Source organism: Somniosus microcephalus, chromosome 10 (genome assembly GCF_052327205.1).
Source record: "Somniosus microcephalus isolate GS21.2 chromosome 10, FLI_Smic_1.0, whole genome shotgun sequence".
Lineage (NCBI taxonomy): Eukaryota > Metazoa > Chordata > Chondrichthyes > Squaliformes > Somniosidae > Somniosus > Somniosus microcephalus.
The window spans coordinates 228,306,926-228,333,247 of NC_140996.1; the positions used below are offsets into that span (position 1 = coordinate 228,306,926).

General features: G+C 44.5%; 1 protein-coding gene across 2 annotated transcripts in view; it reads right to left on the minus strand.

Annotated features, from left to right (window-relative positions):
• Positions 1-26,322, minus strand: part of uvrag (UV radiation resistance associated gene) — a 313,672-nt gene that overhangs the window by 125,383 nt on the left and 161,967 nt on the right. For both annotated transcript variants that reach the window (XM_085999709.1, XM_085999708.1), the window contains one exon: positions 5,636-5,801. In XM_085999709.1, coding sequence (XP_085855835.1) covers positions 5,636-5,801 — 166 coding nt within the window. The remainder of the gene's footprint in view (positions 1-5,635; positions 5,802-26,322) is intronic.

Below are 26,322 nucleotides of genomic sequence, written 5' to 3' on the forward strand. Positions count from 1 at the left end.
GGATGGAAGAGGAGAATTCATCTTCTATACAAGTACAGGAAACTTTCGATTAACCGGCACCTAAATAACCGGAAATGTCGGTTAACCGGCAAAATTCAGGAGTAGGTTCAGGTAAGTTTTATTACTTGCCTTCCTCCATGTGTTGCTGTGCAAGGGTGTGGCTGCAGCAGTTGCTAAGCTACAGAGACGCTTGCAACTTGTGGCCATTGTTTTGAACCTGTTGCTAAGCAACAGGGTTTGTTGCTTTAGACGGAACTCTCAGCTCTCCTATCTTTTACTATAGCTTTCGGTTATCCGGAATTTTTGATGAACCGGCACCACATCGGTCCCGTCTGTGCCGGATAAAAAAAAAGTTTCCTGTATACATGCAAATTAGGTTAGCCTCAAAAGTTACAAATGTGGGCCCAGATCTCAATTCTGCATGAACTGGGAGTCTCACTCAGCTGGTGTGGAGAACAGGAATGTCACACAAATGCAGATTGAGGTTAGAGAACTGTTGTTGAAATCCAGGCTGGACTGATAGTTTGGAAGCATCTTCTGTGCTTTGTAAAAGGCGTCTGGGCAGTCTTAATCCAGTTCCCAGCAAACCGCGGGATCAGAGCACAAACTTCCCCTAATTTGCAACTTTGCCAAATGGACAAATACCACATTGGTGCAGCAGCACTCGCATGTCTTTGTTTGATGAGCTCAGAAATGTTTTAACACACACACACACAGACACTGAAGAATTGTACAAGGAGCTTTACTCTGAATCTGATCTGTGCAACACCCTAGGCTTGGAAATGCTTCCCACTGACGCTGGTTGAAGAAATGCTCGGTAAAATAAGAGCTCCCTTCCCCACAACTGACGTGCGTCACATGGATTGGCGGGGGGGGGGGGGGGGGGGCATGAATTTTCTCCTCTCCCGAGAAATTTGAAGTGCGTTTCGGAAACATTTTCCTAATTCTACAACACTGACGACATACAATAGGAAGCGTGGGCACTTTCAAAGCTACAAGGCACACTGAAGTACTCAAGGAGCTAAGTACTTTAGCAGAAAAAGTCATATATATATATATATATTATTATTGGTATATATAACGGTGCCTTAAACTTATTGAAAATGAGTGAAGCTATCCACCTGCGGCACTAAAGTAAAACCCAAAGAACTTTCTTGGCATGTGACCACATTTGTAATAAATATAAAGAGCAACACAATACTTCACTATATTTATACAGAATGACAATAAGCTATGTTGAAATCCCCTCCCCGGGGGGGTCAGAAGACACCTTTAAAGCTACACACGCACACACACACACACCATTAGATTTTTATGGGCCAGGAGGATCATCACTCATAAAACCAACCACTGGACACGCTGCATCTTTAAAAGAATCATGGATCATTTGAAGTGTACCAAACCCATTTAATCCTCTCTGGCAGATTAAACAGAAGGAAAGTGAAAGACAAGAGGAAGCTATTCTGCCCACATGAAGGCCAGTAAAGAAGTTGCTTCTATATCGGGCCTTTCATAACATCACATGTCCCAAAGCGCTTCACAGCTAATGAAGTACACCAAACACTCCCATCTCAACATCCAACTGTGCTCGAGAATCCCTGCGTTTGTCTCTCTTCACCTGCTGGATCACACAAAATATTTAGAAGGAAAAACGAACTAGAAAAAAAGATAGGAAAACGAGACAAAAAACCCCATTTAATGAGTGCCTTTCACATCCGCAGGCTGCCCCAAAGAGCTTCGCTGCCAATGAATTACTTGAAGTGCAAGCACTATTTGCTTTGTAGGCAAACGGAACAACTGTGACGACTTCAAAAGTCATTACCTTGGTAAAGCGATCCTATCCAATTTCAAATGCAGGTCTTAATTCCCTGCTCAAGAAGAAATATTCTGTGTTTACTATATCTACACCATTTAATAATTTATTAAGCTCGGTGGGATTTCCCACTCCCTGCAACCTCCTCCTCTCTAGACTGTAGACTTTTACACTTCGAATCAGTCCCGTTGCTCGACTTTCCAATGCACGTGTATCTTTTTTGTGGCCAGAACCTCGCACACTGTTCCAAGTGCATCTTCTGACCAGCGCCTTGTACGGTCTTAGCGTGACTTTTGTCGATTTGCGCTCTAACGTTCTGGCTAAATATCACAGCACCCGATTTGTTCTTTGAATTGCTGTGCTGCAGCGTCTAAACATTGAAAGCAACGAGTCTACTGTTACTGCTATGTCCCTTTCGAAGTCCACTTGCGTGGCACAACGAATGGAATAGAATTACTTATGACCAAGGCCACTGATTTATGGCTTTCATGGAAGAGTGTCATGGTGTTCAATTGCAGACAGCTAACACTGAATTTGACAGTCAGCAGTAAATCAAGGGCCTTGTTTATGAGACATGTTTTATTGACCAATGTGCAATACTTCACATTTCTCAGGGTTGAATTCTATTTGCATTTCTCTGCCCAGTTGTATAGCCAACCCAAATGTTTCTACAAAAATCTTTAGCTGCACCCTCCGTTTCTACTGCTTTTAATGCCAGCAAATTGAACGAGAACTAAATGACTTTATACAGCATTAAAAAGAAACACCAATGCTGGAGATCAAATTAAAGAGCAACATTTTCAAAGACCTCACACAGCTGGAGCTGGTCTGCATCTAAAAGTAAAAATGAAACAAACATTAATTTCAAGATGGTAGGCATCGCATGATGCGAAGGTATGGAGAAGTTTCTTTGCACCCCCCTGCCCACACATGGACCTTTACATGAAAGTACTTGCATATATACACATTATTATTGATATACAGTACATCTATCCAAAGCACTTAAATGTAATTACAGGAAACTTTGGTTTATCCGGAGGTTGTATGTCCGGAAACCTCGATCTAACGGCAGAAATCAGCAGCCGTTTTGGTTAGTTTTTTTTCCTTCTCCTAGCATTTTTTTTAAATTTTATATAAACAGTCAGGCTCTGGAAAGCGTCTCTGTAGCTTAGCAACAGCTTCAGAGACGCTTCCAAGGCCGAGTGTTTACAAGCTGTTGCTAAGCAACAGTGTTTGTTGTCAGATACGGAGATGAAAACCTCCGTATCCTTCAACATTAGCGCTGGTCTATCCGGAAGTTTTGATAGATCGGCAGCAGCTCGGTCCCGTCGGTGCCGGATATCGCGAAGTTTCCTGTAATTGGCTATAAAGGTGCAGTTATTGTTATAATGGAGGCAAATGGGGCCTCACAGCAAGGTCCTGCAAACAGCAATGAGATAAAGGACCAGTTAATCTGTTTTGGTGGTTTGAAGGTTAAATGTTGGTTAGGACAGCAAGAGAATTCCCCTGCTGCTCTTTGAATAGTGCCGTGGGATCTTTTACGTCCACCTGAGAGCAGACAGGGCATCAGTTTAACGTCTCATCCGAAAGACGGCATCTCAGACAGTGCAGCACTCCCTCAGCACTGCACTGGAGTGTTGCCCTAGATTTTGTGCTCCAGTTTCGGGAGTGGGGCTTGAACCCACAACCTTCTGACTCAGAGGCGAGAGTGCGACCCACTGAGAAACCCTGAAGGAGTTTGGGGAGGGTATGGTTCTGAATTAGATTATGTACTCAAATTCCTGGAGTGAGACTTGAACCCATAACCTTCTGACTCAGATCAGAGAATGGTTCCACTGAGCCAAGCTGACACTTAAACCTTAGCTTGCACACTTCATTTTGGTATGTAGGAATGAGGCCTAACACCAACATTTTCCTAAGTGAGCCAATAATTCAGAGATTTAAAAAAAAAATTCCTACAAAAAACCTAATGGAGACACAATTTTTTTATTTTAAAAAGTGGTGTCACCAGCCAAGTTCTGCCTATTTGGTGGACAGTTGTCTTAAAATCAATAGATAGTGGCTGAAAGATTCTGAATGAGCATCAGGTTTCTTAAGTCTTCTATGATTTGCAGCACGTTCCTTCCGCATGTTTTGCTGTAATAACCACCCATTGATTTACTTTACGTTCTAAAGTCATTTATTTATTGATGGTCTAAAACAGGTACAACTGCCCACACACAGCAACAGCATGACGTAACTTGAATGAAACGGGTCTGTGTTTTAGCCAAAGGAAACCCTTTCGAAAAAGGAGGTTTTGTCTTCCGAGGGGTACGACTGTTTATTAACACAGTGAATCGTGCAGGTTTACAGACCAATATGAACAAATTCCTGCTCTTTCAAGCAAGCCATACCCACAGTGATCTACCATAAAAGCTAGGCAGCATGATATCACACGAGAAGTTAGTAGTGTCCTACAATTTATTCCAACACAACATGTTCCCAGGTGCAGCTTTTAATTTACACACTCCTTTTAAAAAAAATTGTGGAGCTCAACCAAAAGACATTGCTTTAAAGCGCTGGCATGGGATAACTTTTTCCAGAAAGGCATCACAGGCAAAATGGGCCAAATGGCCTCTTTCTGTGCTGTAACATTCTGATTCTACACATTGAGTTTGTATCTTGGGTTAACAATTTTTGTTGTTTTAATATGAAAGTTCACAATTTGTTTGTACCTCCTGTTCCCCATTTCTGGCAACTGACTTGTTATTGCCCGTATCTCTGTGGAACCTGGCATTCTCCGCGACGCAACCTCTTGTGCAAATCGTGCTACATGCAGCAAATGCACCTGCCCTAACTAGTGCCAGAGTTTGCACTGGTATTTTCGGCCTATTATCTTTTAGAATGTGACTGCAAGGGGCAGTTAACCAATGAAGCATTTTTGACAGGAAATGTTATATTCTGTCGCTGCAATGTGTACATTTATAAAACTACTTCAGCATTGCATTCGCCACCCAACAGAGTTAAAACATTTTCTATAAAGTATTCTTGTTCAGGACATTTACTCCCCTATCATTAACTGACCATCTGACAAGACTGCCTGCTGTTGATTGGTCAGGTGTCTATTAGCTTACCCCTTCCATTTCTCTACCTATTTATAAAAATAAATTATGGAACATCAGTTGCAATTCCCCCCACCAAACAATCTTTCAAGTTTGAATATCTTAGTCTAAATACCAGCACAATAATCATAAGAGGGGTGTAGATAAAAGTTGGGTAAGCGACAGTCATTTCAAGGTATCCGACACCCTCTGCTAAAGGCAGTGAACATTTATCACTTATACTGGAGAATATATTAACGATCATTTGATGCGGTGTGTTTTCAGACAAAACATCACCATCGGGTTTAATACTCATTTCCACAAGACCTGCTGCCGCTCCATAGTACAGAAAGAAAAGCGAACCGCTTAACCTGGAATATGTAGAATACCACCAGCAGCGAGATCACCTCGGCAGCTGTAATTCAAATCTGCTCTCATTGTGTAAGGCCGCTTCAAAACCCCCCAGGATTGAATTACAGCTCTTCAACTCACTGCCAGTTAGTTACCCATCAGGTTGTCTTGACTGGCAACTGCATTGACAAGGCTACCAGACTAGGAAGTGCACTTGAAGTCGGTCCCAAATGCAGTCAGTCAGTCAGACAGGGTTAACCATGTACATTTTCTGACACTATATGGAGCTCAGTTAAGCAAGTAGAAGGGAGGATCTAATCTTTTCTTATCGCATTTAATGCAATATGGACATTTTTCTACCCAACGCTTATGACAAGAAAAGTGTACTTACTCTCTCTCCTTCTCAGAAAGCTTGTCCGTGATGTTGTCCCTAATTGTGGACCTGGAGCCCTTCTGGATGATGGGATACCTGAGTGGCACTTGCAGGAAATAGGAAATCATGAGCACCAGATGTGCCGTGTAGCCCAAGGCAACAGCAATGCTCCCTTCATCCCTTGCTTTAGAGAGAGAGAAAGAAACGAATCAATAGCTAAACAAATACAACAAAAATTAGTTAATGCCACACAGTGTCAGAACAATATAGATCTGCCCAATTTTTTAAAAAGCAATTCCTACGCCTCACCCATTCTTGTTAGGTCAACTTTGCCAACCACCACTCAAAAGCAAGAAAACTTAAAACAACTTGTGTTGAAGCCCTCAAAGCAAGTTGTCTGTAGACTTTCTTGCTTCCGTGAATGGTACTCTGGACCATCAGGTATAAGCAGAGGTGCAAGCAGATATAAAGATTGGGAGGGAGGGCGGGGCTGCAATGGGGAAAGAAAGAACGTCACAGGCAGTAGGGGTATAACGGTGTGTGTTGACACCATTCCTCTCACGCTACTTTCCAGACAAGCCTGCAGTGAAAGACCTCACCTCCACTGGCCATTCTGAAATCAGGAATGCATAGGAAGTTCCAGAATTACCTATGTTTCAAAATGCAAGTTACAAAAAATATTCCATTCAATCCGTGACCTTTGACACCATTTCTTACTGATATACTTTAATTGTAGCCAACTTATTAAAAGACTTGCATTATATAGCATCATATCCTATTAACAGCAATGAGATGAACAGCAATGAGATGAACAATCAGTTAATCTGTGTTTTTTGTATTGCAGGATGAGGAGTAACGTTGGGCAGGACACAGAGAAGGCCCTAACCTTGAAATCGTGCTATGGGAATTTTGATGTACACTTGAATCTCTGGAACTGGCAAAGAACCTCAGTTTAACACGTCAACCAAAGAATGGCACCTCTGACAATGCAGTACTTTCTCAGTATTTCACTGGAGTGTCAGTTTAGAGAGATGCTCAAATATTGGGAGTGAGCCTTGAACCCATAAACTTTTAACCCAAAGGCTGGTCACCAAAACAAGCTGACATGAGCATTAATTGGGAAAGTACAGTCCCTTTAGAAGTAATCTAATCCACAAAAGGGCAAATTCCTTTGCTATAAAAATGTGATTCAGGTACCAGGTTATTAAAGTAATTAACCACAATTTGGTTCTGCAGAATGAAAGTAGAAAGAGTTTTTTTCCCCAAAAAGCAAGTGGCCTAAAGCTAGCTCCTCTACAAACCCTCGATAATAAGGCCCACTTCATAAAATTATGTTTTCCAACAGCGAGATCAAGTTAGTGGAACGATTATACTCTAATTTGCTTCAACATTCCCATTAAGCAATTAGATTTGCACTGTACTCTTGAAAGGAGACGTACAATACCATCCAGGTTTTAAATAAGATAAAATATATAGGTCCTTTGTGGAGTTGGTTGAGTAACAAGAGTATACAGCCCATCCTCGATCAACAGATAGATTCTTGACAACTTTTGTCTGTTGTTCACTGGCTTGTTTCAGCTGGGTACCTCACAGGGTTGGTATAAATCAGCAATGTAGGTGTAATGGCCGCCCATGGTTTGTAACTCTCATTGCCATCGTTGTGTCTTTTGCCAAATGACCAATAGCTTATTTTTTTTTTGTTGCAAAGGAATAGTGCCCAACAGGTAAACCTGCAAGAAGCGACTGCAATCTTTCAGGAGCTAACTTCTTTCATTGACGGAAGCAATTCAGCGGATGTACTCGTATGCTGCCTGACCTGCTGATCATCTCCACTGTGCTCAGCACCTGCAGTACTTTCCTTTTTTGATCAGATCACACAGAAACCCCACAGTGCAGATAGAGGCCATTTCGGCCCATCGAGCCTGCACCGACACATATCCCACCCGATCCCCGTAACCCCTACACCAACACATATCCCACCCTATCCCCGTAACCCCACGTATTTAATCCCCCTAACACTAAGGGTCAATTTATCATAGCCAATCAACCTAACCCGCACATCTTTGGACTGTGGGAGGAAACCGGAGCACCCGGAGAAAACCCACGCAAACACAGGGAGAATGTGCAAACTCCACACAGACAGTCGCCAGAGGCCGGATTCGAACCCGGGTCTCTGGCACTGTGAGGCAACAGTGCTAACCACTATGCCACCGTACTTGGAGTTTCAGAAGGCATTTGAAAAGTTCCACATTTGAGGTTTATACAAGGGAATTGAAAATTGCCTGAAGAGAACACACAAGGCAGTAACGAATGGAAAAATCTCTGGATGGGGGCACTGACTAGCAGAGTTCCAGAGATCTTTAACAAATGGAAAAATCTCTGGATGGGGGCAGAGTTCCAGAGATCTTCCTTGGGTCTCCTGTTCACCCGATTGACAAATACATAGAAATACACAGGTTACATTCGGCCGAACCAGTCCGTGTCGGCGCTTACCCGTCAGACGAGCAAACAGTCCTCATCGCATTTATATATCCTGTTCCTAAATCCCTTTATCCCCTTTTCCTTCACTGCCTAGCCAATCTAATCTTCACCATATGGAAGAGTGCACTTCTAGTAACATAAAACTGGTATTTCCAAGCTATCTGGCTGAGTGCAGTACAAAAAAGATTGATATTCAAAAGCAATACAAAAGCAAAATACTCCGCTCCTATTTTTTTCCATTTATTTATTTTCTCTCACATGGCAGCTGTTTTTCATTCCGCCAGTGCCATTTACACTTCATCTAGAGCCAGCTTTTGTTTCTTAACTTGTCCCATTACCATCTCCTTTTGCCTTGCACCATCTCTTAATCTCTCCTGATGTCTCTTAATCGCTCCTGCCTTCCATCCTATCACAGCCAGTTCTGACGAAGGGTGATCGACCTGAAACGTTAACTCTGTTTCTCTCTCCACAGATGCTGCCTGACCTGCTGAGTATTTCTAGCATTTTGTTTTTATTTTATATTCAAAAGGGAACTGGACTGATTAAGCCAGTGAGCCAGGGAAAGGAAGATGGATTTTATGAAGTGCAAGGACATGCACACTGTAACAGAGAACATAAAACATACCTTGTATCTATTAGCAAAGGTGGAAAAGGGAATGAATAAGACTAACTGTGTACAAATTAAAATCAAGGTGATTTATACAAGACATTTTTGGAACATCATGGTCAATTTTGGATACCCATCTTTTAAGGAGATGAGAGAAAAGATTCAGAGAAGACCAACAAGAATGATTCTAGGACTTGGAGCTTTGAGTTATGTAGGAGGACTTGGAATTAAATTTACCTCCATTACAGAAAAGACAGAGGAGACAAAGTATTTAAAAATACTGAGTGCAATGAACATAGGTGGAAGCGGAAATAACAGAAAATGCTGGAAAAACTCAGCAGGTCAGGCAACATCCGTGGACAGAAATTTGAGTTGACGTTTCGGGTCGCACCCTTCTTCAAAACTGGAAAGAAAAGATAGATCGGAGGCAGGGCTGCGATCGGACAAAAGAATAAAAGAAACAAAAAAGTAAAAAAGAGAGACAATAAAAAAGGTATTAGAAGCTAGACGAGATGGTAATAGGCTGAGATTAGGTGTGAAGTGTACTAGCAGGGCAAGGGATAGCTGCCAGGTGTGAGAGCGAAACAAAAGGAAAGGGGGGCGGGGGGGAAAAATTACAAGAAAAAATGAAATAGGGGCAGAGGTCATGATCTGAAATTGTTGAACTCGATATGGAGTCCGGAAGGCTGCAGAGTGTTGTTATTTCGGATTTCCAACATCCGCAGTATTTTGCTATCGTACTAGTTGGAAGCGGGTTATTTAACTGGATGAGAGCAATGAACTAAAGGATGAGTAGAAAAACCAGCTTCAAAGACTTGAAATTATAGCCTCTCCCTACCTTTCTAGACATAGATATGTAGAATAGAGTCCCAGATAAAGAATTTAATCTGGTTAGGAATTTGATTATAGGACAACAACTTGCCTTTAACGTAGTAAAACTTCTAACGATGCTTCACAGGAGCGTTACCAAACAAAATTTGACACGAGCCACATAAGGTCAGAGGTAGGTTTTAAGGAGTGTCTTAAAGGAGGAAGGCCACTCGACACATTTTTAGCACATGCATTCAGAAATAACCTAGTTACCCCATCGTAGCATCGAAGTGTTTCTTACATCATCGCAATGTTTTGTCTCACTACGCCACCCATTCCAAGCGCGTGTAAAGATTCTCCGGACATCAGTTTTAAATTTGCCGTTTACTAGTTTGAGCATATGTCCCCTTGTCCCACTTTCACATTTATATACAGGAAACTTTCTGGTATCCGGCACTGACGGGACCGAGCTGGTGCCGTCCCATCAAAACTGCCGTAGAAACCAGCGCTAATGTTAAAACATGCGGAGCTTTTGAGCTCCATGTGAATCAACAAACCCTGTTGCTTAGCAACAGCTTCAAAACAGTCAGCCGCAGCTTAAAAGTGTCTCTGTAGCTAAGCAACAGCTTCAGCTAGACCTTGCAGAGCCTGACTGGAAAAAAAAAAGCAACGAGAAGTAAAAAAAACTTATAGGCAACGGCTCCTGAATTTTGCCGGTAGAGAGCTTTCCGGACATTTAACTTCCGGTTAAACAAAAGTTTCCTGTAGCACCTGCCACATCCTCACAACATCCCAAAGCAGTCAACGAATCACCTTTGAAATACAAATCACTGTTGTCTTGTAATTTGAAGCATTGTTCAAGAACCACCTTTCTATATCATCTCCTTTTACCTCCAAGGTCACCTCTCAGTTGCCTCCTTTTTAAGCTTTAATCCTAATTAAGATTTAAGGTGATTGGTAAAAGAACCGGGGTGACATGAGGAAAAGCTTTTTCACTCACTAGGATTTGAAATGCACTGCCTGACTAGGTGGTGGACACAGATTTAATAGTAGCCTCCAAAAGGGAATTGGATAAATATTTGACGGTGAAAAAATGCAGGGATATGGGGAAAGAACGGGGGAGTGGGACTAATTGGATTGCTCTTCGAAAGAGCTGGCGTAGACTCGATGGGCCAAATGGCCTCCTTCTGTGCTGTAATGTCTTACGGGAATGGTAGCATAGTGGTTATGTTACTGGACGAGTAATCCAGAGGCCTGGACTAATGATCCGGAGATGAGAGTTCAAATCCCACCACGGCAGCTGGGGAATTTGAATTCAGTTAATTAAATAACTCTGCAATAAAAAGCTAGTATTAGTAATGGTGACCATGAAACTATCAGATTGTTGTCCTTTAGGGAAGGAAATCTGCCATCCTTACCCGGTCTGGCCTGTATGTGACTCCAGATCCACAGTACAGGAAGCTTTGGTTTATCCAGAGGTTAACTGTCCGGAATGCTCGAGCCACCGGCAAAAATCAGGAGCCGTTTCGTTAGGTTTTTTTTCTTTTCGTTGTTTTTTTTCCCCCCACCAGTCAGGCTCTGCAAGGTCTCGCTGAAGCTGTTGCTAAGCTACAGAGATGCTTGCAAGGTACGGCCGACTGTTTAGAAGCTGTTGCCAGATATGGAGCTCAAAATCTCCGTATGTTTCAACATTAGCGCTGGTTTGTCCGGCAGTTTTGATGGGACGGCAACAGCTCGGTCCCGTCGGTGCCGGATAGCACAAAGTTTCCTGTAATGTGGTTGACTCTTAACTGCCCTCTGAAATGGCATAGCAAGCCACTCCGCTGTAACAATCCGCTACGAAAAACAGTAAGAATAAAACTGGATGGACCACCCAGCATCTACCTAGGCACCGGCTTTGATACCATCAACGGTACACCCAGCCCAGTCGAAGTCCTCCACTAACATCTGGGGTCTTGTGCCAAAATTGGGAGAGCTATCCCACAGACGAGTCAGGAAACAGCCTGACATTGTCATCCTCACAGAATCATACCTTTCAGCCAATATCCCAGACACCTCCATCACCATCCCTGGGTATGTCCTGTCCCACAGGCAGAAGAGATGCACCAGAGGTGGCAGCACCGTGGTATACAGTCGGGAGGGAGTGGCCCCGAGAGTCCTCAACATTGACCCCATGAGATTTCATGAGCTCTGGAGCCAAAGTCCTGGAACTCCCTACTTAACAGCACTGTGGGAGTACCTTCACCACACGGACTGCAGCGGTTCAAGGCGGCGGCTCACCACCACTTTCTCTAGGGCAATTAGGGATGCGCAATAAATGCTGGCCTTGCCTGCGACGCCCACATCCCAGGAACAAAAAAAAAAAAATGCATTCTATGATTCTAACCCAGCATCTCCAATCTTTGCTCATAACTCAGTCCTCTGATGCTAGGGATCAAAGTGCGAGTTTGAATTCACAATTTCAAATAACATGTTCTGTGACTGCCTGCCCTGCCTCCCCACCCTACACCCGCCCGCCCACCCACCCCATTTCAAAAAATGGTTATGGTGAAGTCAATGACAACTGCTGTGGTGTTTTATTTGCCAATCTTCAGGTACTTCCTTTTGTATACAAGCATTTTATACTGAACATCACTTGCATATATTTCCCAATAAGTCACTAATGAAATCAGTCATAAATCTTTGTGTGAATGTCATTACATATTAAGTGTCAAGGCTGGCAGCGTCCACACTGGAAGCCCAAAAACTGACCCAAATGACCACACTCCCACATTCATATTTTGCAGCATACTATAAACAATGAGAGATACAGGGTGTATTCTCTGGTTTCAAATGACAAGCCGTTCAAACTCTACATGTAACCCAAAGCCCCGCGATTAGATTACAGCTGTGTAATCTTTTCCAGGTACTAGTTATTCTCCTTTTTATTACAGTTGTATTTCTTCTAATAACTGTTCTGCGTGTTTCTAAGCTGCTGTTTTGTCCGTGTTTTCCCGGGAGACAATGATTTAATCGAGCACTGACATTGTCTGCACAGTAATTTGTTTCCTCCTTACCATGAGCTGTACTCTGCCCAAAGCAAACGCTTCCAGCTCTGGGACTTGACTTTGTATCCGGACCTGATTGATGAGAAAACCTGCCTATACTTCATCCTTTAAAAGCAGCTGCTGTAAATGGAACCGCAGTCTTTCTAAACTGAAGCAATCACTGGGAGGTTCAGTTTTGGTAGTTTTTTTAAAATTTAAAACCAGTTTTTTTCAAACTCAAGTAGAAATGTAGGCTCCGGCTATGCCCAGATCTGTACGATAGGATGGGTGAGCTGCTTGGAGTCCAGCTTCCAAAATGACAGCTCTAACAATGTTAGAACCAATAAAAACAGTTCCCGAAATGATTGCAGTTAAGCGGGGGTTTTTTTTTTACAAGAAGGTAAACAATTAAATAATAGGTTGGTGAGCACACTCCGGGGGTTTCCATTGTGTTGGTGCGCTGGGGTTTTCTAGGTTGGCATTTGCGCACTTGGGTCTTCCACTGCGGACACGCGCTGGGGTCCATCAGCAGCCAAAGTACTGAATATGAAGTTGCATCAAAAATCTATACTGCACCATGGTGACAAAATACATTATAGTCCTCAAAAGTTACTAACTTACAATGTGCAACACAACCATAATTACCATCTACTGGTACGATAGCAAAATACTGCCGATGCTGGAAATCCGAAACAACAACAGAAAATGCTGGAAAAACTCAGCAGGCCAGGCAACATCCGTGGAGAAACATAGAGATAGGAACAGGAGTAGGCCATTCGGCCCTTCGAGCCTGCTCCGCCATTCAATGAGATCATGGCTGATCTTCGTCTGAGATCATAGCTGATCTTACCAGTTCAGTACCCCGTCCCCGCCTTTTCTCCGTAACCCTTAATCCCCTTAGCCTTCAGAAATATATCCAATTCTCTCTTGAAAATATTTATTGAATTAGCCTTCACAGCCCTCTGTGGCAGGGAATTCCACAGGCTCACCACTCTTTGAGTGAAGAAATTCTTCCTCATCTCTGTTTTAAATGATTTGCCCGCTATTTTTAGACTGTGGCCCCTGGTTCTGTGCTCCCCTGCCATTGGAAACATTCTCTCTGAATTCAGCCTGTCCAGGCCTGCCATAATTTTATATGTTTCGATGAGATCCCCTCTCAATCTTCTAAACTCCAGTGAGTACAAGCCCAAACTATTCAATCTCTCCTCGTAGGTCATTCCCGCCATTCCAGGTATCAGCCTGGTGAATCGCCGCTGCACTCTTTCCATGGCAAGAACATCCTTCCGCAGATGGGGCGACCAAAACTGTACACAATACTCCAGATGCGGTCTCACCAGCACCTTGTACAGCTGTAGTAAGGTATCCCTATTCCTATACTCGAACCCCCTTGATATGAAGGCCAACATACCATTTGCCTTCTTAATCGCCTGTTGCACCTGCATGCTCTCCTTCAGTGACTGGTGCACAAGAACACCCAGGTCCCTCTGCACTTCCCCATCTCCCAATCTATTGCCATTTAGATAATAATCCACCCTCCTGTTTTTACCCCCAAAGTGGATAACCTCGCATTTATCCACATTATAGTGCATCTGCCACGTATCCGCCCATTCCCCCAACCTGTCCAAATCGCACTGTAGCCTCCTGACATCCTCATCAGAGCCCACCCCTCCTCCTAGTTTAGTGTCGTCAGCGAATTTGGAAATATTGCATCCAATTCCCTGATCCAGATCATTTATATATATTGTGAACAGCTGGGGTCCCAGGACAGATCCTTGCGGCACCCCGCTGGTCACTGCCTGCCACTCCGAAAACGAGCCGTTTATTCCAACTCTCTGTTTTCTATCCGCCAGCCAGTTCTCTATCCACGTTAATACTTTGCCCCCAATCCCATGAGCCTTAATTTTGCATGATAATCTTTTGTGTGGAACCTTATCGAAGGCTTTCTGGAAGTCAAGGTACACCACATCCACTGGCTCTCCCCCATCTATTTTACCAGTTACTTCCTCAAAAAATTCCAGCAGATTAGTCAAACACGATTTACCCTTTGTAAATCCATGTTGACTCTGTCCGATCCTTTCCCCATTTGTCAAGTGCTCCGCTATTTTATCCTTAATAATGGACTCTAGCATTTTGCCCACAACCGATGTAAGGCTTACTGGTCTATAATTCCCTGCTTTCTCTCTACCCCCCTTTTTAAATATTGGGGTAACATTAGCTACCCTCCAATCCACGGGTACTGTTCCCGAGTCAATGGAGTTCCGGAAGATGATCCTTAGAGCATCTGCTATCTCCAGGGCCACCTCCTTAAGTACCCTAGGATGTAGTTTATCAGGCCCCGGGGATTTGTCGGCCTTCAGTCCCCTCAACTTACCCAACACCATATCCCTAGAGATACTAATTTCTGTCAGCTCCTCCCTCTCATTAGTCCCTATGTTTGTCGATATTCCTGGGAGGTTATTTGTGTCCTCCTTTGTGAATACAGAACCAAAGTATGAGTTTAATTGGTCTGCCATTTCCTTATTCTCCATTATATATTCTCCCGAATCGGACTGCAAGGGACCGACTTGGGATTTTACCAGTCTTTTCCTCCTGATATACCGATAAAAGCTTTTGCAGTCTGTCTTTATGTTTGCTGCAAGTTTACTTTCGTATTCTATTTTCCCCTTCCTGATTAATCCCTTTGTCCTCTTTTGCTGTATCCTGTACTGCCCCCAATCTTCCGGTCTGGTGCTTTTTTTTGCCAGTTGATATGCCCTTTTTTTTGATTTTATGCTGTCCCTAATTTCCCTCGTTATCCACGGTTGAGTCACCTTTTTAGGTTTATTTTTATGCCAAACCGGTATAAACATGTTCTGGAATTCTTCCATTCTATCTTTGAATGCTTGCCATTGTCTATCCACTGTCAATCCCCCCAGAAACACCACCCAATCAATCTTACCCAATTCCCGTCTCATACCCTCGTAATTCCCTTTATTTAAGTTCTGGACCTTAGTCTCTGATTCAATTTCCTCACTCTCCATCTCGACTGAGAGCTCGATCATATTATGATCGCTCTGACCCAAGGGGCCTCGTACAAGAAGATTGCTGATAAGTCCCTTCTCATTGCACAATACCCAGTCTAAAATGGCCTGATCTCGAGTCGGCTCCTCGACATATTGGTCCAGATAACCGTCCCGAAAACATTCCAGGAATTCCTCCTCCTCAGAATTTTTACTAATTTGGGTAGTCCAATCAATATGTAAATTAAAGTCACCCATGATGACAGCTGTGCTCTTATCGCACGCTGCTCTAATTTCCCTTTTTATGCCTTCCCTCACCTCCATATTACTATTTGGAGGCCTATATATCACACCCACTAACGTTTTCCTCCCCTTGCTATTTCTCATTTCTACCCATACAGATTCCGTTTCATCCGAGTTAATATCCTTCCTTTCCATTGCATTAATCCCCTCCTTTACCAGCAATGCTACCCCACCTCCCCTACCTTTTTGCCGATCCTTCCTAAATATTGTATATCCCTGGATGTTAAGTTCCCAGCCTTGCCCACCCTGCAGCCACGTTTCTGTAATCCCAATCAAATCATACTTGTTTACCTCTATTTCCACAACAGTTATCCCATCATGAATTCAACCCAAAAAAGCTTGAAATCAACAGATGGTAATTATAAATAACAACAGAAAATGCTGGAAAAACTCAGCAGGCCAGGCAACATCCATGGAGAGAAATTAAAGTTGACGTTTCGGGTCTAACCCTTTTTCAAAACTGGAAATAAATTAGATCGAAGGCAGGGCTGTGATAGAACAAAAGAAGTAAAGAGGTATTCAAAACCAGACGAGATGGTAATAGGACAGTGGAGACAAAAGACGGCTCGGATTAGGTGTGAAGTGTACTGGCAGGGTGGGAGACAGCTGCCTAATCCGAGCCGTCTTTTGTCTCCACTGTCCTATTACCATCTCGTCTGGTTTTGAATACCTCTTTACTTCTTTTGTTCTATCGCAGCCCTGCCTTCGATCTATTTTATTTCCTTTCCAGTTTTGAAAAAGGGTTAGACCCGAAACGTCAACTCTAATTTCTCTCCATGGATGTTGCCTGGCCTGCTGAGTTTTTCCAGCATTTTCTGTTGTTATTTATAATTACCATCTGTTGATTTCAAGCTTTTTTGGGTTGAATTCATGATGGGATAACTGTACATGGTCTGGGGAAGGAGTAGGTTTGATGCCCTTCGTCACTTTTATTGGCAATGTGGTGATGAATATTAATGACTTCATCAGGGTTAGTGTGCCCGGCAGTGAGGGAGCTGAATTTTGGTAACTTATGGCAATTGTACTCAACTTTTTGTTTATAGGTCAGCGCAGTCTTCGATTCAGGTTTTGGAACAGGGAGATGGAGGGTGGGATAAGAAACATTAAATCATTTTTTTTAAAGCATAAGAGTGAAAAATCCTTTGGTGAAGTTTGCCGAGGGAAGTTTTGGAAATTATTTGAAAGCAATTTAAATTATGAGGTTGTACAAAGACATGCAAACAATCATTGCAAAGGCAATCTCAAGTTAAAGCCCAATTCAGTCAGTTACAAATTCCAAGTGTATTTTTGGTTAAATAAAAGAACGGGCATGGAAATTAAGGTGCAAAGAAAATGTTCAATTTTCCATGTTTGCCCATAGAGGCATAACACAACATTTGGAGCAATGCAGAGAGCAGAGCTTATATTGCACTCCACATTTCTCTTCTACCTCTCCCTTTTAAGTTTGCAACCAGGTTAAAAGGTTTCCTTTGCTTCAGTAAATACATCAGTTGCCACATATTTTAAACAGCTTTCAAAAGAAAGTCTGGCTTTCATGAGAGGAAGTCACAATATTTAATTAAGATCTGATGAAGCTACAGGGCACATAGAAAATCATAATATGATGAGGCAGAGACAACATGGTTTTATGAAAGGGAAATAGTGTTTAACAAATTCATTAGAGTTTTTTGAGGATGTAACTAGCAGGGTAGATAAAGGGGAACCAGTGGACGTAGTGCATGTGGATTTTCAAAAGGTATTCGATAAGGTGCCACACGAAAGATTGTTACACAAGATAAGGGCTTATGGGGTTGGGAGTAATGTATTAGCTTAGAAAGAGGATTGGTCAAAGGACAGAAAACAAAGAGTAGGAGTAAACGTGTCATTTTCAGGTTGGCAGGCTGTAACTACAGTAGTGGGTTGTCGGAAGGATCAGTGTTGGGGCCTCAGCTATTTACAATCTATATTAATGACTTAGATGAAGGGGCCGAGTGTAATGTATCCAAGTTTGCTGATGATACAAAGCTAGGGGGAAAGTAAGCTGTGAGGAGGACACAGAGTCTGCAAAGGGATATAGATAGGTTAAGTGAGTGGGCAAAAAGGTGGCAAATGGGGTATAATGTGGGGAAATGAGAGGTTTAGTAGGAATAAAAAAAAACAGGATATTTTTTTAAATGGTGAGAAAATATTAAATGTTGGTGTTCAGAGGGATTTGGGTGTCCTTTTACACAAAGTTAAAATGCAGGTAAGCAAGCAATTAGGAAGGCAAATGGTATGTTGGCCTTTATTGCAAAGGGCTTGGAGTGCAAGAGTAAGGAAGTCTTGCTACAATAGGGCCTTGGTGAGACCACACTTGGAGTACTGTGTACAGTTTTGGTCTCTGTATTCAAGGAAGGATAGAATTGCCTTAGAGGTGGTGCAACGAAGGCTCACTAGATTGATTCCTGGGATGACAGGGCTGCCCTATGAGGTGAGATTGAGTAGATTAGGCCTATACTCTCTGGAGTTCAGAAGAATGAGAGGTGATCTCATTAAAACATAAAAGATTCCGAGGGGGATTGACAGGGTAGATGCCGAGAGGTTGTTTCACCTGGCTGGAGTGTCTAGAACTAGGGGGCATAGTCTCAGGCTAAGGGTCAGCCATTTACTACTGAGATGAGGAGGACTTTCTTCACTCAGGGCTGTGAATCTTTGGAATTCTCTACCCAAGAAGGCTGTGGATACTCAGTCATCGAGTACATTCAAGGCTGAGAGCAATAGATTTTGGACTCTAGGGAAATCAAGGGATGCAGGGATCGGGTGGGAAAGTGGAGTTGAGGTTGAAGATCAGAAATGATCTTACTGAATGGTGGAGCAGGCGTGAGAGGTCGAATGGCCTACCCCTGCTCCTAATTCTTGTGTTCTATTCAAAACAGCCGAACGGCAGCACCTCAAATGAAAACTAGCAACTCTGATTTATTCAGTAATATTGCAAATTCAGGGCAAATATTATCTATTCTAGTAAAAACGAATCATTCCCTTCAATTACTGAATGATTAATTATTATAACCTATAAGTCATATAGTCTAGATACAAGATTAGGTATGGAGTATCCTTTATCCTGTGTGTTTATATGTGCAACTAAAGACCAGATAATTCTTACAAAAGACAAAAGCCTGGTACAGTCAGCAGTGGGTATGGAGATTGGTAGCAATATTTAAAGGCCTTGAGATTAGTCATTTATTTTGCTCTCTCTTGCCCCTCACCCTCTGAATCCCCACCTCAGCTGGACAATAGTTGTGCGCGCTCCGACAGCCTTCCTTGCTCAAGTGGCCACTTATGTGCGAGCCTAGACAGTAACCACCGAGGACATCACAGCTGATCATGATCCTACCCTTACCCAAAGTCAACTCCCAAAACTTTTCCCGCAGTGGTTGCAGATAGCTATCAGGAACAGGAACCCTGGCCAATTTCTTAGCCTGTTCTCTTCTCTCGGGGCCCCGAGGCCAATTGTTACACCCCAAAAGTTGCCCCAGCTAAGATCAGCAAACCTGGCACAGACCAGAAATCAAATCTGGGACCTCCTAGTCTGTACGTATGGCGCTGCACGGTGCATTAACCCACTAAACTTTAAGAGCAGCCATTTGGTTACCACAACTGTTCATTTTTGCCACTCCATCTTAAAACCCTGCAGCATAAGCCTGGTTCATCCTTTGTTAACCAGCCAAACAGAACACCGGTAGTCAATTACAGGAAACACTTCGGTATTCGGCACCGACGGGACCGGCGTGCTGCCGGTTGATCAAAATTTCCGGATGACGGAGAGGGTTATCTACCGAGGCTATTTTTAAGAAAGAAAAATAAAAAAATCAAGAAATGTGCAGTATACAGTAATTGGGTAGTCACAGACAGAATGTTGTGTTAAATGGATGGTGGAAGATGCTTGATTAAGTACAGTACTGCCAGTTGAGGGTAATGCAATGCAATGACTACCAGCAGCGTGGGAAACACACAGTACCTCTAAAATGGCGGATCAGAAGAGACTACCGGCAGCGCGGGAGAGTCAGACTCCTGTTACAGGGGTATTGAGGTGTTCCGACTTCCGACAGCGCCAAGAAGCCGAGTGGTGGCAGTTTGGAGAACTACCCCCCACTGACTAACTCGGCCACTGCGGGAGACTCTGACTCGGCAACATTGCCGGTTATTGAGGTGTGGTTTTCGGAGTGAGAGTTTTGCCGGTTAAGAGAGAATTCCGGATATTTAGGTGCCGTTTAAACAAGAGTTTCCTGTAATATAGTATGCATCATCTGGAGTCAAATACACTTCCCATGTATGGTGATTTAAACATCTAAAAGAAGATTTTTAGTTTAGGCCTCAGTTGGAGTATTGTGTCCAATTCTGAGAACCACGCTTTAGGAAAGATGTCATGGAATTGGAGAGGGTGCAGAGGAGATTTATTAGAAAGTCATCTGGGATAAAGGACTTCAACTATGTGGAGAAAAATTTACAGGGATATGGGGAAACAGCAAGCTAGTGGGACTAACTGGATTGCTCTTCGAAAGAGCCGGTGCAGACTCGACGGGCCGACTGGCTTCCTCCTGTGCTGTACTATTCTGATTCTTTGGTAAGACGACTGCAATATTAATAGAGAATAATACAGACTTCGCTACTCCCAACTGACATTGTGGCTTTAACTAATCAAAGGGAGTGGTTGGTGCGGAAGGGCCAGTGAAGCCTCAGCACCCTTACTGCACGCACCCTAAAAATAAAGTTGGCCTACTTTTTAGCGTCTGCAAAAATGTTTGTTTTGTTGCTTATACTAGCTGAGCAGAAGGAGCCATTTACAACCTCTGTGCTCAGGACTGCTCCGATCCAGATTATCTGGGCACTTGGTTGAATAGGTTATGCTACAAAGCCTGACATCATCAGTGCAGGCAGCGGAGCAGTGGGACTCCCATTGAGATGGGCTGGATTTAAATTCCAGTCTCAATTGGCATTCAATGGATGAGCTTCACCAGTTGTCAGGGGGGCCTCACTCCCGATGATGGAGCACTTCCTCAGTGAAGAAGAAAGCTGACACTCACCTGCAAAGCTTTGCTGGAGTCGCCAGGGCAATCTCGTACTGGTTACTGAACACATGGAGCAAGGGAGGTGGGTGGGGTAGGGAAAGGATGATTACAAATTTACAAAACAACACTTTCTTTCAGAGTGTTCCCAGAATATTAAGATTAATATTGCACAATTTGGGTACTAATCGTAAGAAATGTAAATATAAATCCACTGGCAGTGCAACACTAAGCCACGCAGGTGAGATCATTTTGGGTCGATTCCCAGTCTGTGTCACGTTAGCTGGCAATCAGAATGGCAGAAAATTACCCGGGGTTCTGCGCCCCAGTGATATCGCCTCAGTTGAGAAGCTCCACCCTCCATAAACTTGAGCTCACCCAAAACTCTGCTGCCCATATCCTAATTCGCACCAGGTCCCGTTCACCCATCACCGCCCGTGCTCGCTGACCTACATTGGCTCCCGGTCCGGCAATGTCTCAATTTTAAAATTCTCATCCTGGTTTTCAAATCCCTCCCCATCTCTGTAACCTCCTCCAGCCCCACAACCCTCTGATATCTCTGCGCTCCTCCAATTCTGGTCTCTTGCACATACTTGATTTTAATCACTCCACCACTGGCGGCCGTGCCTTCAGATGCCGAGGCCCTAAGCTCTGGAATTCCCTCCCTAAACCTCTCCGCCTCTCTTGCCTCCTTTTAAGACACTTCTTAAAACCTACCTTTTTGACAAAGCTTTTGGTCACCTGTCCCAATACCTCATGCGGCTCAGTGTCACATTTTGTTCGATAACGCTCCTGCGAAGCATCTTGGGACGTTTTACTACGCTAAAGGCACTATACAAATGCAAGTTGCTGTTATTGCAAACGCATATCCCTTGAGACATGGGAGGCGATTTTCCCAGTCCCGAGGAGGTGGGTTAGTTGACAAAAATCGCAGAAACTGAGGGCGGGTTCGGAACCCGCCTCCGCGCAATTTTTCCGGAGGCGGGTTTGATGGTACGATTCGGTCCCGCCTCCATCAGTCGGGAGAGGTAGTTAAGACCCTTAAAGTGTCGTTAAGGGCCTCTATAATCCTATTTTGACAGGCCTTTGCTATTTTGCCACATTTTGTGCATGTTGCACCACCCTCCTAAACCACGCCAGCTAATCCTGGCGGGTTGACAAGTGGGTGGCCTCCTCACAGCTGCAGCGCCACCATTAAAACGGAGCTTTCATCAGGGAGCAGTTGCAGGTGGCAGAACTTTTGCTCCACAGGTCTTTCAGCACTTTCAGCAGGCCTACTGAAGTCGGAGGTGCTGCAGCTTCCATCTCTCAACTGTGGGAACTCCTTGGAAGACCCTCTCCCCGCTTGGTCTGAGCGCTTACCCAACAGAGGTATCTGCCAGCAGCATGGGAACCTTTTATTTCCTTTCATCATGGACCTCAGATTCAGATGAGCAGCAGCCACGGCAGCAGCAGAACCAGGCAGCTCAGCAGCAACAGCGCCAACCCCCTGCTCACCCACCTGATGCTGCACAGGGCAGAAGGTGCCAGGGCATGGAAGCACATCGCCGCAGGAAATAACCCCCTCTCAGGGTTTACTGGCAGAGGATGAGCTACGTCAACATGACTGAGCAGCAGTGCCAAAGGAGGCTGAGAGTTTCGCGAGAGGTTGTCGGAGACATCTGCGCAATGCTGCAACAACACCTGGAGCCCAGAGGAGTGGGTGGACACCCCTTACCGGTGGCTGTCAAAATCACCACCGCACTCAACTTTTTTGCCTCAGGTTCCTTCCAGAGATCATCAGCAGAATCTCCCAGTCGGCCGCCCACAGTTGCATCACGCAGGTTACCGATGCCCTTTTCGCAAAGGCCCACAATTACATCCACTTCTCAAGGGGTCAAGCAAGTGTAACCACGCGTTCAGTTGGCTTTGCAAATATGGCAGGCTTACCAATGGTGCAGGGCATCATAGACTGCACACGTGGCCCTTAGGGCACCCCATCAAAACCCAGCTATCTTTTTCAACCGCAAGGGTTTCCACTCCCTCAACGTACAGCTGATGTGTAACCATAAGGAGGAGATTTTGCATCTTTCCGCCAAGTTCTGTGGTAGTTGCCTTGACTCGTTCATCCTACGGCACTCTAGTGTTCCTCCGCTCTTCAATCCGTCAAACCACCTTAACGGATGGCTCCTTGGTGACTAGGGCTACCCCCTGAAGTGGCGGCTAATGACGCCGATCAGGAGGCCAGTTAATGAGGCTGAGGAGCACTACTATGCCAGCGACATTTCGACCAGGTCCATCATCAAGCAAACCATTGGCTTGCTGAAGATACGATTCCGATGCCTTGACAGATCAGGTGGAGCCCTGCAGTATTCAGCAGCCAGGGTCTCCAGAATGGTCGTGGTCTGCTGTGCACTGCACAACGTCGTGGCTTGCAGCTTCCTGATGAGCAAGTGGCTCAGTTCCAAGCCTCCTCAGATGAGGAGGAGGAGGAGGACGACCGAGTGGCGGTGTATCTACCAGCAGCAGCACACGAGCACATGGCTGCCCGTGATGCAAGGGATGCACTCATCCTGGCCAGATTTGCATAGGTTGCCCACTGTGGCGCATGTGCTTGGCTCCTTCCTAACACATGATAGACAATGGACATGACTGACAATGGACATGACTCTCTGGCCTCCTTTCACTCTGACCACGCAAGTGTCGCAGAGCCCGCAATGTGGAGCTTCCTAAGCCAAAATAACAGGTGCCATCACGCCAACAGTTTGCCATCACCTAATTTTAATACATTCACACAGGGAGGACATTTCATCAATAAACAGAAACAATCACCCAATCTGCACACAGATCTGGAGGTTATATCCCTTGCCAGCTGGACCCACGCAGCCTTGGTTTCTTTGGGAGGCCTCTTCCTCCCAGATGAGGGGAAGAGCACCTCCCTGCTAGCTCTCACCCCCTCAACCAGCATACCCAGCGCCTCATCAGAGAACCTCGGGGGGGCCCTTGCCTTGGAGCTGGCCATTCTTCAAGGAAATAAAAGTTTGGAGGTGGTGCACCATCGACCAAAAACCAGTGGAATGAGCCAAGGGAGGAAGCAGCCCTTAAATGAAGCTGGATAAGTGAAGTCAGCAGAGGCGAGTTTCAGTCCCAAAAGACTAATTGGTCCAGGGGAACCCACACCTCTGAAAGTAACTGACCAATTAGGGGAAAATCGCAAATTTTTCCCACCCGACAGTGGAGGCGGGTTTGGAACCCACCCTAACCGAAACCTGCCTCCACTGGAAGAAAAAAAAATCACACCCATGGTGTCTGACCATCACCTGATGACACTTTCTAGGCTCACGCATAGGAACAAGAGTAGGCCGTTTAACCCCTCGAGCCTGTCCCCGCCATTCAATTAGATCATGGTTGATCTGTGTCTTAACTCCATCTACCTGCCTTGGTTCCATAACCCTTGATGCCCTTTGCCTAGCAAAAATCTATCACTCAGTTTTGAAAGTTTTAATTGACCCAAAGCATCCACAACTTTTTGAGGGAAAGTGTCTCCAGATTTCCGCTACCCTTTGTGTGAAGAAGTGCTTCCTGACATCACCCCTGAACAGCCTAGCTCTAATTTTAAGGTTGTGCCCCCTTGTTCTGGACTCCCCCCACCAGAGGAAATAGTTTCTCTCTATCTAACCTATCGAATCCTTTCATAGATACATACATAGATACATAGAAGATAGGAGCAGGAGTAGGCCATTCGGCCCTTCGTGCCTGCTCCGCCATTCGATGAGATCATGGCTGATCCTTTAATTCAGTATCCCGTCCCCGCCTTCTCTCCGTAACCCTTAACCCCTTTTGCCCGTAGAAATATATCTAATTCCCTCTTAAATATATTTAATGAGCTGGCGTACACTGCCCTCTGTGGCAATGAGTTCCACAGGTTCACCACTCTCTGAGTGAAGAAATTCCCCCTCATCTCTGTCCTAAATGGTTTAGCCCTTATCCTTAAATTATGTCCTCTAGTTCTGTTCTCACCCGCCAAGGGAAACATTCCTTCTGCATCCAGTCTGTCTAGACCTGTCAGAATTTTATACACTTCTATGAGGTCCCCTCTCAATCTTCTAAACTCCAGTGTGTACATCCCTAAACTACATAGTCTCTCCTCATAGGTCATTCCCGCCATTCCTGGTATCAGCCTGGTGAATCGCCGCTGCACCCCCTCCATGGCAAGAACATCCTTCCTCAGATGAGGCGACCAAAACTGTACACAGTACTCGAGGTGTGGTCTCACCAGTGCCCTGTACAGCTGCAGCAAGGTATCCCTGTTCCTGTATTCTAACCCTTTTGCTATGAAGGCCAGCATACCGTTTGCCTTCTTGACCGCCTGTTGCACCTGCATGCTCGCCTTCAGTGACTGGTGTACAAGAACACCCAGGTCTCTCTGTACTTCCCCCTCTCCCAATCTATTGCCATTTAAATAATAATTTGCCCTCCCGTTCCTGCACCCAAGGTGGATAACTTCGCACTTGTCCACATTATAGTGCATCTGCCATTTATCCGCCCAATCGCCCAGTCTGTCCAAATCGCTCTGGAGCTTCCTGGTCTCTTCCTCTGAGCCCACCCCCCCTCCTAGTTTAGTGTCGTCTGCAAATTTGGAAATGCTGCATCCGACTCCCTGATCCAGGTCATTAATGTAAATTGTGAACAGCTGGGGGCCCAGGACAGATCCCTGTGGTACCCCACTTGTTACTGCCTGCCATTCAGAAAATGAGCCGTTTATTCCAACTCTCTGTTTTCTATCTGACAGCCAGTTCCCTATCCACGCCAAAACTTTCCCCTTTATCCCATGAGCCTCAATTTTCCATGCTAATCTTTTATGTGGGACCTTATCGAAGGCCTTTTGGAAGTCCAGGTACACCACATCTACTGGCTCTCCCCCATCTATTCTACCAGTTACTCCCTCAAAAAATTCCAATAGATTAGTCAAGCACGATTTACCCTTTGTAAATCCATGTTGACTCTGTCCTATCCTGTCCCCATTTGCTAAGTGCTCCGCTATTTCATCCTTAATGATGGACTCCAGCATTTTGCCCACAACTGATGTAAGGCTTACAGGTCTGTAATTACCTGCTTTTTCCCTACCCCCCTTTTTGAATAGTGGGGTAACGTTAGCTACCCTCCAATCCATCGGCACTGTTCCCGAGTCTAATGAATTCTGAAAAATCATCCTTAGTGCATCCGCTATCTCTAGGGCCACCTCCTTCAGTACCCTAGGATGCATGTTATCAGGCCCTGGGGATTTGTCCACCTTCAATCCCTTTAGCTTCCTTAACACCATATCCTTAGAGATATTGATTTGCGTCAGTTCCTCCTTTGTCAATGTCCCTATTTTTCCCCGATATCCCAGGGAGGTTTTTTGTGTCTTCCTTCGTAAAGACTGACCCAAAGTATGCATTTAGTTGATCTGCCATTTCCTTATTTCCCATTATAT